Source organism: Stegodyphus dumicola, chromosome 9 (genome assembly GCF_044657685.1).
Source record: "Stegodyphus dumicola isolate Sdum_Otavi_A_Nest chromosome 9, ASM4465768v1".
Lineage (NCBI taxonomy): Eukaryota > Metazoa > Arthropoda > Arachnida > Araneae > Eresidae > Stegodyphus > Stegodyphus dumicola.
The window spans coordinates 80,434,043-80,450,919 of record NC_140776.1 but is presented as its reverse complement, the minus strand read 5'-3'; the positions used below and the strand labels follow the sequence as shown (position 1 = coordinate 80,450,919).

Sequence of the window (16,877 nt, the reverse complement as noted above, 5' to 3'; positions counted from 1 at the left end):
ATAATTGCAACTAGTAATGGTATTAGTAGTACTCTGAATGGTAATAATGTTGTTACAAGTAGTGCTTCAGTAAAGTTACCTAAATTAAATATTGAAAAATTTGCTGGTGATCCCAGTAAATGGCTCGAATTCTTTAATTCGTATGATAATGCTATTCATTCTAATCCAAGTTTATCTAAAATAGATAAGTTTACATATTTGAAAAGTTTATTATCTGGTTCAGCATATAATTGTGTTTCTGGTTATGCTTTATCTGAAGAAAATTATGATCTATGTATTAAAAGTTTAGAAGAGAGGTTTGGTCGTAAAGATGTTATTATATCAAAATTCATGCAGATGTTGTTACAGTTAGAACCAGTTAAAAGTTCTTCAAATGTTTTTGGGTTAAGAAAGCTCTATGATCAGTTACAAATCTGCGTTAGAAATTTAAGTAGTTTAGATGTTACTAGCGGTTCATATGGACAGTTATTGAACCCAATAATTCTTAAATTGTTACCTGAAGATTTAGCTCTTGAATTCCATAGAAAAAGAACATCTAACCAAAATATAGAAGTAAGTGAATTAATAGAGTTCATTAAAATCGAAACTGAATGCCGAGAAGCAAGTATTTTGATTAATAGCTCAAAAGGTAATAAATACACAGGGGTTAATCCTAAACAAGGGTTCGAAAATTATAAAGTCAAATCACAAGCTTCTGCTTTTAACACATCGGTAAAAATGTTTTGCATATTCTGCAAATCAAACGAACATACATCTGCCGGATGTTTGAAATTTTCCGACGAACAAAAACGAAAGAAATTAAAACATGAAGGTCGCTGTTACAGATGCTTTCTGAGATCACATTTGCGGTCGTTTTGTCATTCAAAAATACAACCATGCGAAAATTGTAACGACAAAAATCATAATAAACTTTTCTGCCGTTTGAAATCGAAAGAAATGGAAGATGTTAACTCCGCAGATACGCAAAATAAAACTTTAGTATCTACTTCCCACTGTAACACTCTAAAACCTGAAAATAGTGTGCTTTTACAGACATGTTCTGTTATTGCTCAAAGCAAAAATAAATCGAGAATCGTAAGATTATTAATTGATTCAGGTAGTGAACGAAACTTCATCACCCACAAGTTAGCGCGCGATTTGGAATTGCAAGTCATTAGAAAAGAATTTCTAACAATTTATTCGTTTGGAAATCAGCGCGGTAACTCGCAAGAATTTGATGTATATAGTCTAAAAATAAAAAATAAAAACGATGATCGCTGCCTTGTTGTAGAAGCTATAGGGATAGAATTAATATCATCAATAGAATTCCAGGCACCATCAACATGTCAAAACATTAAAGAATTTATGATTAAAAAAGGTTTGGAACTTTCAGATACAAGTCCCGTTAATGAGAACATAAATATTCTGCTTGGCGCGGAGCATTTCTGGTATATACAAACAGGAAGTAATTCAATGATAAATGATGGTTTGTTTATAGTACCGACCATATTTGGATACACAGTGATGGGTAAAGTAAAAAATAATAATACTCGAATTAATGCGTTGTTTTTATCTGCCGTTGAAGGAAACACATTTGATTTGCAGTCATTTTGGAAATTGGATTCGATAGGAATTGAAAATGAAAACAAAACATTTTCGGAAACTGATTTGGATACTATTAAGCATTTTAACGACACTTTAAAATTTAATAACGGCAGATACGAAACAAAACTCTTTTGGAAGGACAATAAATCACAACTCGCTGATAATTTTTTCGTTGCTAAACAACGATTTCTAGGACTAAAGCATAAATTAAAGGGAAATGATTTCCTATATAATGAATATGATAATATAATTAGAGAACAAGTTGAAAAGGGGATTGTTGAACAATGTAAGTTTGTTGAAAGTGAACCTAACTGTTATTATATGCCTCATAGGCCCGTTATACGTGAAGAAAAAGTAACAACAAGAATAAGAATAGTTTATGATGCCTCTTCTAAGTCTGAAGGAGCTAAATCGTTAAATGAATGTTTGATATCAGGCCCTAATTTAAATCCTAACTTGTTGGATATAATTTTAAAATTTCGCGTACATAAAGTTGCATTTTGTGCAGACATAGAGAAGGCTTTTCACCAAATTCAAATTGATAGTGAAGATAGAAATTTTTTAAGGTTCTTATGGTTTGATCATTCTTACGACAAGAGTGACAATAGTTTAGGCTTTAAGGTTTTCCGAATGTGCCGAGTGCCGTTTGGAATGACAACAAGTCCGTTTATTTTGTCCGCCACTATCAAACATCATATTAAGGGTTATGAAAAGAAATATAGCAAAGCTGTTGACATGTTAAATAAGTCCTTATATGTTGATGACCTTATCCATGGAGCAGACTCCGTTGAAGAAGTTTTCTCATTATCAACTGATGCAGTTAAAATTCTTCAAGACGCTGGTATGAACTTAAGAAAATTTGAATCAAATTCCGTATCTTTAAAAAATCATTGGCAAGATATTGGTTTAATTAATAAGGAAGATAATTTGGATAAGAAAACGTTAAAGGTGCTGGGAATAATTTGGGATTTGGATGAGGACACATTGAAATTAGATGTACAAGAACTTTTACAACCAGTTGACTGGAAACACGTTACAAAGCGAAAGGTATTACAGATTGTGGCAAAAATTTATGACCCAGTTGGATTCATTGCACCCTTTGTTATCAGAATAAAATTCTTATTACAAGAGTTATGGGAATTGGGTATTGATTGGGACACAATTTTGCCCAGCTATTTGAGTGAAAAATTTAAAACTTGGTACTTTGAAATTGAAGTTATTCTCAACTTGTGTATTCCTAGAAAATACATATTAAATGATGAATGTGTAAATTTCGATAAAATAGAGCTTTTTGTCTTTTGTGACGCCAGCCTCAAGGGATATGGAGCTGTTGCATATTTTCGTGATCCTGATTCTTGCTGTACGTCTTTTGTTCTTTCAAAGAGCCGTGTATCCCCACTTAAAAAATTAACCTTGCCTCGTTTAGAACTTATGGGAGCCATTATTGCCGCAAGAATAGTTAAATATTTAAGGAAATTATTAAATATCCAAGAAGATAATGTATTTTGTTTTAGTGACTCTAAAATTGTTCTTCACTGGATCAGGGGTACCGCTGATAAATGGAAACCCTTTGTTGCTAATCGTGTACGGGAAATAAAGATGTTGTATCACCTTCACAATGGAAATACTGTAAGGGAAATGACAATCCGGCTGACATAGTTTCACGTGGATTAAGAGCTTCTGACCTAGTGGGAAATAAACTTTGGTTCAATGGACCAGTGTGGTTAAAAGAGAAAAATTTGCCTTCATCATCTTTTGATCCTTTGATCGAGTCTATGGTGGAAGAGGTACAGGTAGAGCAGCGTCAAACTACTGTATGTTCTGATATTAGCCAAGAGGCTGAATTTGAATTGACATCCAGATTTTCATCCTGGAAAAAATTGAAACGCGTAACTGCATGGTGTTTAAGATTCTGCCACAATATTAAACCTACATCTTTAAAACTCAAGGGTTTTTTAACAGTTCAAGAATTGGATAAGGCAAGCAATTTGATTTTTAAAATCATGCAAAATTCCGAATTTAGAGAAGAAATTAGACTTTTGAAAGCAGGGAAGAAATTGAATCTCAGCAGTAAAATCCTGAAATTAAATCCTTTTCTTGATAGAGAAGAAATCCTTAGAGTCGGTGGTAGACTCTGTAACTCGAATCTTTCAGAAAACACAAAGTATCCAATCATTCTTCCCAAAAGTCACCAAGTTACTGAATTGATAGTCAAACACTTTCACGAAGTGAACCTTCACGGAGGAGCCACATTAACATTATCTGCTCTGCGACAGAAATATTGGATCGTTAATGGCCGAGAAATTGTAAGAAAAATAATTTGGAAATGTATAAAATGTTTTAAAAATCGAACAAGCACATCCAGTCAGATAATGGGCGACCTACCTGCTTCTCGCGTATTGCCGGATAGAACATTCTCGAATACAGGACTAGATTTTGCAGGCTCCTTTTTAATTAAAGCTAGGAAAAAAAGAGGAGGAACGAGATATAAATGTTACGTTTGCCTTTACATATGTTACACCACAAAGGCCATTCACCTAGAAGTGGTCAGTGATCTAACAACTGAAGCATTCCTAGCATCTCTGAAAAGATTTGTGTCACGCAGAGGAAAACCCAAGAAAATCTTTTCCGATAGAGGAACCAACTTTGTTGGGGCTGATCGAGAATTAAGAAGATACATAGCTACACTTTCCTCTGACGAAGCATTTCAAAACTACCTGAGCGGTGAAAATATTCAATGGATCTTCAATCCTCCTGCTGCCCCTCACTTTGGAGGCCTTTGGGAGGCTGGAGTGAAACAAATGAAGATTCACTTAAAGCGGACTATTGGGACCCAGGTTCTGACATACGAAGAATTTCACACCTTAATTACACAGATCGAGGCGTGTTTGAATTCAAGGCCAATAGTTTCCATCTCATCTGACCCTGAAGATTTTAATCCTTTAACACCTGGACATTTCCTAATTGGGACTACATTAACCGCAATTCCTGAACCTGATCTTACAAATAATAAGCTAACACCTGCTGAAAGATGGAAATTGACACAGCAAATTTTCCAGAGCTTTTGGAAACGTTGGTCTAGAGATTATCTTTCACAATTACAAGGGCGTACCAAATGGTTGAGGGATAAACCAAATTTAGCCCTCAATGACTTAGTCTTGATAAAGGACGAAAATTTGCCTCCATTAAAGTGGTGACTTGGACGAGTAATTGAACTATATCCTGGTGCTGATGGAAAGGTTCGTGTTGTGAAACTAAAAACTTTATTGGGCGAAATAAAGCGTCCTATACATAAACTTTCCCGCTTACCATTGAGTGAATAAGACTCTAAAAAAAAAAAAACATTAATTGTATATTCATAATTTGTGTCTTTATTATTATTATTAATTCAATTATGTTTCAGATTCATAGAATGGACCACAATTGTGGATTATGGTAATTTAGCAGTTTCATTATATTGTTTTCCTTCTAGAGATTGTAAGTATGTTTTATTTGTAAAATTTTGTGCTAAATTTAATGTTGTTATTCAATTTAAATTTGTCAATATGCATTTTTATTTTATATGATATACTGTTGAACTTTTGGAAAACTTGTTTAAATCTAAAATTGAAGATCTTTATAATAATGTTGTAATGAACCAATGTTCATCGGGGCGGAGTATGTTCCGTCTTTTTGGTAGATAGGTGGCGCTCTTGATGCGCGCCGATGAAAAATATACCACTTGACGCTTGAACACGAAGAATGACGCATGTCATATTTATTTGATGCTTGATTATGTTTCACGGCCGCTATAAGCGGAAGTAATATAAGTTTATCGTTAATAAATGTTATTTCTATGTTCTAAGAAATCTTGAAGTTTTGATTTGAAATTCTAATGCTCTCCCAACCTTGACTCCTGAAACGAAACGATCTTTGAATTTATGACTCAAGAAGAGAGAGACAACATACACATGTGGTTGAAAACTTGTGGCGACAGGTGCATTTAATAACCAGCAATAAAAAGAAATGGCATCAGCTGAGCAGAGAATCAATATCAAATTTGTGTTTGCTTGGGAAAGAGTGCTACGGAAATGTTCAAAATGTTGAAGCATGTGGGTACGGAAGTGAAATGTTATTGAGAACACAAGCTTTTGAGTAGCATCATCATTTCAGAGAAGGCAGGGAAATTGCCGAAGATGCCGAATGCTGTGGTCATCCCATGACTTTTCACACCAATGAAAACATCAAAATGGTGTCTGCGGCAGTACATGTAAACAGGCAACAAACACTTTGCCAAATAGCAGAATCAGTTGGAATATTAGAGGCCACATGTCAGCGGATACTGACTACAGATCTTAATATGCATAGGGTGTGTCAACAAATCGTTCCATGCATGCTAAACATAGACCAAAAGGGAATTCGAATGGAAATGGCAGGAGACTTAATCTCGGCTGTTGACAAAGATCCTTCCCTACTTGGCAGAATTGTTACTAGAGACGAGAAATTGTGTTTTTGTACGACCCACAAACTAAAAGAGCATCAGCAGTGTGGAAATCACCACAATCTCCACATAATCAGAAATTCCGCCACGATCGCTCTACAGGAAAGGTCATACTAGAGGTATTCTTCGATATCCAGGGCACTGTACATCTGGAATTTATCTCCGAAGGACACACTGTGAACAAAAAGTTCTACATCGAAATCCTCTGTCGTTTGTGTGAGTCGATCTGGAAGAAGAGACAAAAAATGTGGGTTGAGCAGTCATAGGTGCTGTTACATGGCATCACTCCTGCTCACCGATCCTTACTTGTCAATAACCTTTCTTGTGAAAACAACTGTTTTGTCTCATCCTCCTTACTCACCTATTCTTGCACCCTGTGATTTCTTCCTACTTCCTGAACTGGCAAGACGCTTGCAGGGTCGTTGATTTCAATCTTCAAATGAAGTTAAATGTTCATAGCAGGCTTAATTAAAGGATATGGCTAAAAATGGATTCCAGACATGCTTCGATGAACTTTACAGGTGCTAGCAAAAGTGTGTTGCTGCACAAGGATCTTATTTAGAAGGAGGATTTGTTTCTGAAATTTAATTCATAAAATTGTATATGTTATACACTCAGTCTGGGAACTTTTGAATCATACCTCGTATATATACATATATGTAATGATAGCATGATTTTGGTAGCACTGAGGTAAGAACACTGAGGCATATAGATGCATAGAAATCTAATTGCGAAGATACTTGATACTTAAACTGTAGAATTCATAAAGACTAAGAACTTGGCAGTTGAGGCAGTTTTAATTCCATTTTTTATTTAAATTCCCGTTTGTGGCTACAATTCACTTGGCACTCCAATCGTACCTATTTCCAGAATATTTACATTTTTGATACTGTGGCGATAAATGCGAGCATAGATGATTATAACAGCATCTTGCCAGAACGAAAGCGTAAACAAAAAGGGATGCAGTGATTCAGAGGAAGAAGGGGGAGTCAAAAGTTTCAGTTCCAAGTTAAAAAAGTTTTGGTTTACAGTTTGGTGACTGGTCAAGAGGTATCTGCATTATGTTTTACGTAGGATCACATGAATAATTTGAATGATGCAGTTTAGACTTATAGTGCTATTTTTAAGATAGAGAGATGAAGTACCTAAATTGAATAAAAAGTAAAAGAGGTTATAGCTAATTAAAATTAGAAGTTTGCTTTCATATTTTTATCTTACATATATATTTAATTATAAGAATGAAAGGGGAATACTCCTACTAAAATTCCAATATTATACAGCATATATAGGGTGTCCCGTAAATGTTGCAACAAACTTATGGAGGACGTAGGGAACATCATAAGGATTAAGAACTGCATAGGAAACCATACCCAGAAACATCATTGTACGCCACCACAGGTAGTTGTACAGGAGTTGTACAGCTAGTGGAAAGTGAGGATTGCCTCATTCGAGCATTAGGCACCATACGAAGAACATGGAACGCTATAAGAAGACCTCGCCGATATGCACTTAGTGTATGGAACTGCTGAGTGTAATGGACGAGCTGCTGCACACATTTATCGAAAATAGATATCATGGCAAGACTCGTCTGCGCAGCTGCTACATACAAAGAAACTCCCGGTGTGTTTGAACATGTCCGGCAAGCAATGGTCCATCGGTGTCAGGCATGTTTGGCATCTGATGGTGCAAACATTCAAGCTGTCATACACCATTTGTATTCATGTCCAATAAATGTTTCAAGTTAATCACTGTCTTGTTTCCTTACCCATCTTCTATCTCTGCTACCACTTAGCTGTGACATTTCTGGGCATGGGTTCCTAAGCAATTCTTAATTCTTATTATGAGTCCTACCTTCCCCAGAAGTTTGTTGTAACATCAACAGGACACATATATACAGGGTGTATCAGTACAGTGGTTACAAACTTTCAGAAGAGATAGAGAAGAGTACACCTAGAGGATGGGAAATCACATAGGAATGCATGGTTGGAAAAGCTTTCCTGGCGCTGTAGTGATGACAAAAAAGAAAGGACATAAACGGGGTGAGAAAACATGTTTATTATTCAAAGCACAACAAAACAGATAGACAATGATCCTCCTCAAAGAAGGTGTTTGAAATTATGACCCGGACCGTAACATAGGAACAGTGGTTCTTGAATCTTCCATTTGAGATGCAGATCTTCCATGTGCTCGAGAAGTGAGGCCTGCATCACTGTTGGGGTTGTTATTTCGAACATCTTTAATGAGCATCAGTTGTTTGTAGGTTTCTGCTGTACTAAACATAATAAAACATGTTTTACCTCAATATTTGTGTTCTTCCTTTTTCTTTGCGTCATCACTACCATGCCAGATAAGCGTTTCTGACAATGCATTCCTATATGATTTCCCATCATCTAGGTGTCCTCTGTCTCTCCTAAAAGTCTCACACCATTGTACTGATACACCCTGTATGAAACCTAAGTTTGGAATTCTTTAACTGTTCGGGTTTTGATGCTTTAAATTATTACCCTTTAATAAGTCAGTTTGAGGCATTGAAATTTGAATAATTAAATTACTTCTAGTTTAAAGAAAAATTTAATTTTAACTAAAATTTTTCTATAAAAGTTTACATTTTTTTTAAAAAAAAATTTGGTTATCCTCTAGTTTTGTTTAAAATTAATATTTTTTCATGGTTTTCAAACCAAATTAATTTTAATTCTTTTTTAAAAATTTTTCCCCAGATAGGATAAGCTTTTCCTCCTTTTAAGTTTTATTATTATCATGGATGGATGGATGGATGGATGAATGGACAGATATTATATAATAATTAATTAGGATACATTATAACAAAACAGGCAATTCAATTGATTTTAAAATCTAAAAACTTGAGCAAAATATTAAAAATTATTAATTAAGACAATAAATATAAATTTAGTGTATCTTTGATAAAAAGTGAACAGTTTTGTGGCTGAGTTTGATATGTATAATTAATAAACTAAGTATAAGATTATAGCAAATACAACATCGATGAAGCTGCTTTTTTTTTTTTTTTTTTTTTTTACAATCAAATTAAAACTTTATGAACAGGTGGAAGAATCCGACACCTATACCCATGGCTGGTGCTAGAGCCGTGCCAGCCTGTGTGACTGCTCTGGGCTGTGGAAAAATTTATTGAATTCAGGGGCTGCAAAATTTTTGGAATTCAGGAAGCCATCGGTTGGCATAACTTACAAATCACAAATATTGCACCAGGCCGCAAATGTACAGCGCCAGTCTTGCCGTAAATGTACATGAAATTTGAATTGGTGAGTATGTTACATGCTATGGATTTGTAGAGATCTCCCTAATGACTCTGCCAAATGAGTAGGAAAACACTGATACTTTATTGAATAGTTCATACAACATAAACAACTATAAAATGTTCAAAGACATCAAAATATAAGGCAAATAATTTTTCCTTTACATGCAAGGAATATCAGATATCCTCAGAATCCTTCCCAGAGTAAAGTCTAAAGAATAAGCACTGAGCTGGTGCTCAAAGCTGTCAAATGACTCTGAATGAATATCTAAACTGAATTAACTCTCTGTTCCGATGCATACAGGTATATAGGGATGGTCAAGTACTTTTGAAAATTTCAAGAAAAATGGAAGGGAATGGCATAATAGAAGAGAAAGGAAAATTGGTTGCCACATATTAAGAGGTTCGTGAAGTGCAAGCTGAAATTTTTGGTGCAAACTGAAAAAATTGTGCCAAGATAAATTTTTGAATTTCATCGTAAATTTCGCGCCAAATTTTACAAAATTTAATATCTAGGCATAATTTGAGTCGTAGACTCAAAATATAGGAAAATATTGGTATGTTATTTCAGAAAAAGTCCGATTTTGTGTCAAAATACTTATGTTAGAACAATGCTATATATAAATCTAATATATATCCTAAGTTGTGCTTTCGAGACATGAAAAACGCAATTTAAATTTTGTGAATCAGCTCAGTAGAACAGGAGATATAGAACTGTCCCATTTTTTCCCACAATATACCTAAATGCTATTTATTTAAAAGAAATTATATACCTTTATGAACTTAAAAATTTTCATTATTGGATAACATGAAAAGTTTATAATATACACCTTCTGTTATATCTTTAGACACATCATCAACTTCTGTTTCATCTTCACAATCACTGTTACGTAAATAAATAATCATTTTCCGTTCCATCTAGCTTGTTAGATATACTGAACTTTTCAAATGACATATGAATTATGTTGGATTTAATTTCATTCCATACTTTTATTATCCACTCACACACTATTTCTAAATTGGCATGACACATTTAGCCTCCTTTTTGTAAATGTTTTTTGACCTTCTAACATACATGTATTCAACTGTAATTTTAAATTTTCTTTGAATGGTTTATTGATACACACATATAAAGGCTGAACCAATGGCCTTAATTACAGCTGAATAAGTGCCATGTCTATATTACACTTTTTCAATAATTTCTTTGTATTATCCATTAGTTGAGTCTGAACATGTCCCAGACTAAAAGACTTTCTGAAATCTTTAAGGTAAGAGGGCGTTTTTGCCAAACATTTCTTATCCACAGTTTCACACCATTTTTGTCAATCCATACTTTCTCATGAATATGACAGAAAACACCATTTGGAAAATTACATTTTGACATTGCCTTTTTTTTAAAAATAACCATAAGTTTTAACTTTGAACTATCTGCTAAGAAGGAAAGCACTACGGTGAAGTGAATTCTTTCGTGACCTTTTGTTTTTACATGAACTGTTTTTGTTCCTTTCATATCAATCATTTTATTTCCTATTATATCAAACATTACGGAGTTTCATCTATATTTTCAATATGTGAAAGTAAATACTTTTTTTTCCCTTTATAGGTCAATATATTTATATAAATTATACATAATATAACATTTATAAACATTCTTCTGGAAACTAATCAATTTATTAACCAAATATTTCGGAAACCTTTGCAAAACTTTAGTTTTCGTCTTGTAGAACTAAATTATTCCATGGCATAAATCTACTACAGCAACTCAAAGTTGCTGTAAAGTTTCACTTTCATTTGCACTCTTTTTGGCCCACTTTAAGGCAAATAAATGTATACTGTTTCTTGTTACAATTAATCCATTCTGGCATTTTTTTAGCATCCAGTTTGCAACATTTTCTTCTAGGAAGACCATTTTGTTACTTCTTTACACAAAGCACATTTATTCTTTGGCATATTAATTACTGTGATTTCACTTTTCTTCCATTCACGTATGAAGCTTTCACCAACACCACACATCCTTGCTGCAGCATGGTTTCACTTTCTTTTGCAAAATGAATGGCTTTGCATTTGAAACTAGCCCCATGTCTGTTTCTTTTTGCGGTAGCCATATTTACTACCAAAAGGAACACTAGATCAACTATACTTCAACTAAAGCAAATGCGATTTACTAAAGCCTTTGATTTTCACTTCGAAATCACAGCTTTAAATGACCACAGAAAGAGAACATATTCAACTCTTAAGTTCACGAATTCCTTCATGTTGGAAGAGCATTCTTACTCCAAATTATATCCCCTTTTTCTCGGAATCATAGCATTTTTTTGGACCCTGGCATTGACACCCTCTTTGCAAGAATATTTACACCCTCAAGCACATAACCCATACAAATATTGATTGTCTTATTTGCTTGTCAATTCAGTATACCAAGGTTTCTTAAACTATGGGTTGCCAAAAATTTTAGCAGTTTTGATATTTCTTTAACTTATTACAATAATTTTACAATTACCAAATATTTTTACACAATGTATCTCAAAATAGATAAAGATAAGACAATACAGACAAAGAAAAAAGCGAAAACGTTTCAGCGCATTCTTTTTGTGATATAAACATTCATTTTCCTTGCTTTGTACTTGATTGTTTTGTGTGTTACTTATTTAAAATTTTCACATTAAAATTAGAAATTGAAGTTAATGACCTAAAACTGCAATAGTATATTACAGTACAAGTGAAAAAATTGACAGTTTCACTCACCCGCGAGTCGGATTTATGCAATACTTATGGGGTCCCACAAAATTTTTGTAAATATTATGGGGTCCAGGGGGGTCGCGAAAAAAATCTGTGATAAAAAGGGATCACGACTGAAAAAGGTTTAAGAAACCCTGCAGTATACCATTGTTCGAAAGGTAGGAAAAGTTTTCGAATAAGTGATCTCAAAAGATAAAAGCATTGCACATGCATCTTTTAGGTTTTTTCATGAACAATTGGGTGCACATTATATGGCGAATATACCTTAAAAAAAAAAAAAAAAAAGTAGCCTGAAACTGTAGATGTGCATTATATATCGGTGCATGTTATATGCAGGAAAACACAGTATATTTTTTTTTCTAGTAAAAATGTCTTGAATTAAATGCTTTTAATATATAGCACGATATGTTAGATGCTAATTTTTAGATATCTTAAAATGGGACATGCAATTAAATTTATGTTTAGATGTAGCAAATTATAAGTTTCAATAAACATTTAAACATAAATATTTATTGAAACTTATAACTAGCTACTACAGTAGAATTCCAGAAATCCGCAAAGCTTGGGACCAGAGGTTGTGCGGATTTTAGGACAGAAAAGATACAGCATAATGATCGGACTAAAAATGCAAAATGAATAATGCGTATTAGATACATTTAATTAAATTATTATATACATTATTCCAATAATTTATTATATGTATTAAATTATTATTACATATATAAATTGATTATATTATTCATTGTATTGTATCGAGGTTTGCCGATTTTGCCTCATGCAAAGATTTCCGGTTTCGGATTCCAGCATTGGAATCACTGCTGCTGTAAATTTTCAACAGCTTTTCATTATTTTTCTATATATCATATACAATCATGTCGCAATTTCATACTATTCTGCTATAAATCGAAAAGTAGCACCTGCTTCCATCTTTTGCAGAATTTGCACTTTTTGCGTTACCGTCAATGCAACGTGTTTACGTTTTTCAACGTTGCAAGCAGTAAAATCCCGAGTGCGTTTCTTATCTGTCATTGTATTAAAAAGGGCTGAAATTAGAAATATTCTTAATTTATCCACAAAATATCTGGATAAAAAAAAGACAGCACTAAACAATCTCGTGAAATGAAATAACAAAGAAAATACAACAATGTGAATCCTGAACTTTAACAAAGAGTTGAGTGAATCGTCTGCTTTTTTACCTCGATGCAGATTAGAGGGAAAAAATTATCTAATTTATTTTATCTTATTTTTTTAACGTTTTTATGTCAAAAATCGTTTTGACTCATTATTATTCGATAATTATGACGTCATTTTTCGGTAAGTATTTTTTTCTTCGATATTTCGTACTTAATGTTGCGGTTTCTGGAACCTATAAACTGAATGTTTATATTTTGAGAGGCAATGCAGATTTCAGGAGTTGGCGGATTTCAGGTCAGCAGATTTTCGGTATTTGACTGTATCTTAAAAAATACTGCAGTGCAAAAAATTACAACACTAACATTTATAGCTCATTTCACAAAACAAAACTATAAAAGGAAAACAAAAATATGGAATGCAGTGATAAAAATGCAATCTAAAGTTTACATAACATTACTGCCATGTCTTAGAGGGGCTGATTCTAACAGATACTATAAAAATAATGTAATAAATGTAATAAAGCTATATTGATGTGTGCAAGTAAGTTGCCATGCTGTTTACTGTACTCTGAAATCAAGATATGAATGTGTTGCCATACTATTTAATACCTACTAGATGTCTGCTTATAGTAAAACAATAAAAATAATAATACCAATAAATTTTTTATATAATTTTGATGCCAAAACATTAAAGTGAACATAAAAAAAATTGTATTTGGATGTAAACATACGTCATTGTTTACTTAAGAGGAAATATTTTATCTTACTTGAGCAGGTAATGTTATTTTTTCAGGATCTTTTTCATAACTATCAATATACAGACGGACAGTGGCACCACTACTACCAGTTCCACTTAAACGCAAGACGATTCTGGAACCATCTTCAAATATTATCCGAATTCCCTGCAAAATACAAATCCCATCTGTCAACATGGTAAATAAATAAAAGTGAATCAAAATAATAATTAAAAAACCTTAGTTTAGTACATCTTTAACCGCCACCACTAGCTTATGTATGATCTACTGTACAGGTATGGAGCAACTGTTCATCTGAAAGATGATGTATTCTAACACGACCATCAACATGATGAATGAGAAATTGTGATTCATCTGACCTAGTAACTGTCTTCCACTTATCCATGGCCCATTCTCGATGTTCCCAGCAGCCTTTTCTATCACTCGCAAAAATAAGTGGAAGAATGACCTTTTCTAGCAGCAGTTAAATACCATTCTCACTTAATCACACACCCTTAGCACAGTTCATTAGAAAATGTGGGGATGGTCATAATATTTTAGTTCATCACCAATTGCCAAGATTGTGAAACCTTAAGAAAAACATGCATTTTTGAAATTTAACAGCTTATAGCATTAATATATTTTAATACTATACTAAGAAGCACATATAAAGGCAATTATATAAATATAATAAATATAAAAACTCACAATATGAAAAAATTTAGTACTTTAAAAAATGTTATGATATAAAACTACACGTAAATAAGCATTAGAATATGATATCATGATTATATAACTGCTTTTATTAATTGTATTTTTTCTGTGGTTGCTTCTGAGTAACAAACTTCTTTAACCCCTAAGCAATTCTCAGTTTGAGAAATGTTATGCAAAATGCAAGAGATAAGTTAAGATTTGCAAAAATAACACAATAACTTAGTTACAAATGAAAAAATATTGATACCAGAAGAATCTATCAATATGTAGATAGAAAATAATTAAAAATTGTCTATGAATTGGAACTTTACATTGCATTTTACCATTTTTAAATGGATTCTGGAAATTCTTCCTACTTAGAATTACATACGTACAAAGCCACAGATACTTAATTTACTTATTACAGAATGCTTTCAGAAATATATCTTTAAGTGTATTTTATTTTACATTAAAAATACTGAGCGCAGGGCAAACTTGATCCCATGCATATTACCCTCCTTCCCATGAAAAACAACTAGGAAATTCCGAAATATTTATAACGTACAACATCTATTAAATTAAATATACACAGATAGAGAAAGATACTTTATAATGAACTTATTCCTTCATTTAAAATGCTTTCCGGCTTGGGCAGTTTTATCCCAATCCATGTGCTTACAGGTTAAACATCTTAACATCTCCCGATTTTCTATCCAGGCATACATGAAAATTATAGCTGGATCATTCTAGTCATACAATATTTCCCTGAAACTAATTTTTCAATCAATAGAAACATAATATATAGAATTTGAATGAAATATGGAAGTCTAATAGACAGAAGGAAGTTGCATGCTGACTGTACTAATTTTGACCCTAACACATGAATGAAGTATTTTCTGTTACTTACGAGTACCACTGATTACACAATTTTTTCTTATATAACTGTCATATGTCCCCACAATATAATATTAACTGGATGCTTAACTGGAAATATTGTTCATTTAAGCACAAATCTCCATTATTCTAAAATACTGTATTTCATCACTACCAGATATAGAAATTCCAGTTTTATCATTCCAGATGATACCATTCCATTGTTCTTTTGATCAATTAATATGCTTAGGCACACATTTTAATCTTGCTCTGCTTGAGAGATAAAACAGAATTTTTCTCATTCTGAGATTTTGCTGAATAATCCTAGCATGCATGTTTACCCAACTTTCACATGGATTTTTTTTAACTGCTTCAGATAATTTCTTTCTACCACTAAAATATAGTTTAATTTTTCTATCACAGAAAATTGTTGTGGATATTTTCCTACATTTATCAGTTCAACGATATAATTTGCTGATACTTATTATCAATTCAGAAATTCTTTTTAATTACATTTCCACTTACTATTCTTGCAATTTCATCATAAGAGATACTTTTTCATGTAAAGCAATTATTTTGTAGCTGTTTCTAAATGACAAGACAAATAATTTTATTTTGTTATCTTAAACGTGTTTTTATGCTTAATTAAACATAAAAGCACTAACTAACCAATACTTAGATAACAAAATAAGATGTTTTAGCATCAATTCCCATAGTAAAAGATGCGAGTTTATTGCTTTTAACATCTTCCTGAATCCCTTAAGTAGCATGTCAACATTTGATCGGCTTTTACTTTTGAGTTTAAGAAATTATTTCTTCATGCAATATAGTCATGTTTTCTTCCGATTTTTATTTTACTCTTTTCATCAGTTTTGGATAAGTATACGCTAAGCGAATCAGAATGCTTGATTCCACTCACGTGACATGTGACTGCTTATTCTAAGTATGCTCTGGGACACACATCTTGAAATTGAATATATGTATTTTGTATTAATATTTGTTCTGCATTTATTCTGTTAAACAAAAACATGATTCTGTTAACACCCCCATCACATTATCATGGACTCTGAAATTCAACTTACAAGACTACTAGACTGTATTAAGAGATGCATTTTGATTTATTCCATAAGATGTTACTCTGATGATTACTAGAAAAATTTCCTTTTATGTAATTATTTCTGCTATTTTGTAAATTTAATGTTTTCTTCAGCTTTTCTAACCTGAAATCTCACAACGTATCAATAACTGCTTCACACCTCATGTGACAAGGTAGTTTACGCCCTCTCAACATCTGCAATCCTGACTGAGAGTCTCACTCATGCATTCTTCTACATTGAGCGCTCTACAGCAACTAACTCAGACAGCCG

The 16,877-nt window shown here is 32.9% G+C and overlaps 1 protein-coding gene across 4 annotated transcripts in view; it reads right to left on the bottom strand.

The window, feature by feature from the left end:
• Pgm1 (phosphoglucose mutase 1) overlaps positions 1 to 16,877 on the bottom strand; it is a 119,190-nt gene that overhangs the window by 12,682 nt on the left and 89,631 nt on the right. For all 4 annotated transcript variants that reach the window (XM_085823667.1, XM_085823668.1, XM_085823669.1 and 1 more), the window contains one exon: positions 13,978 to 14,112. In XM_085823667.1, the coding sequence (XP_085679793.1) occupies positions 13,978 to 14,112 (135 nt within the window). The remainder of the gene's footprint in view (positions 1 to 13,977; positions 14,113 to 16,877) is intronic.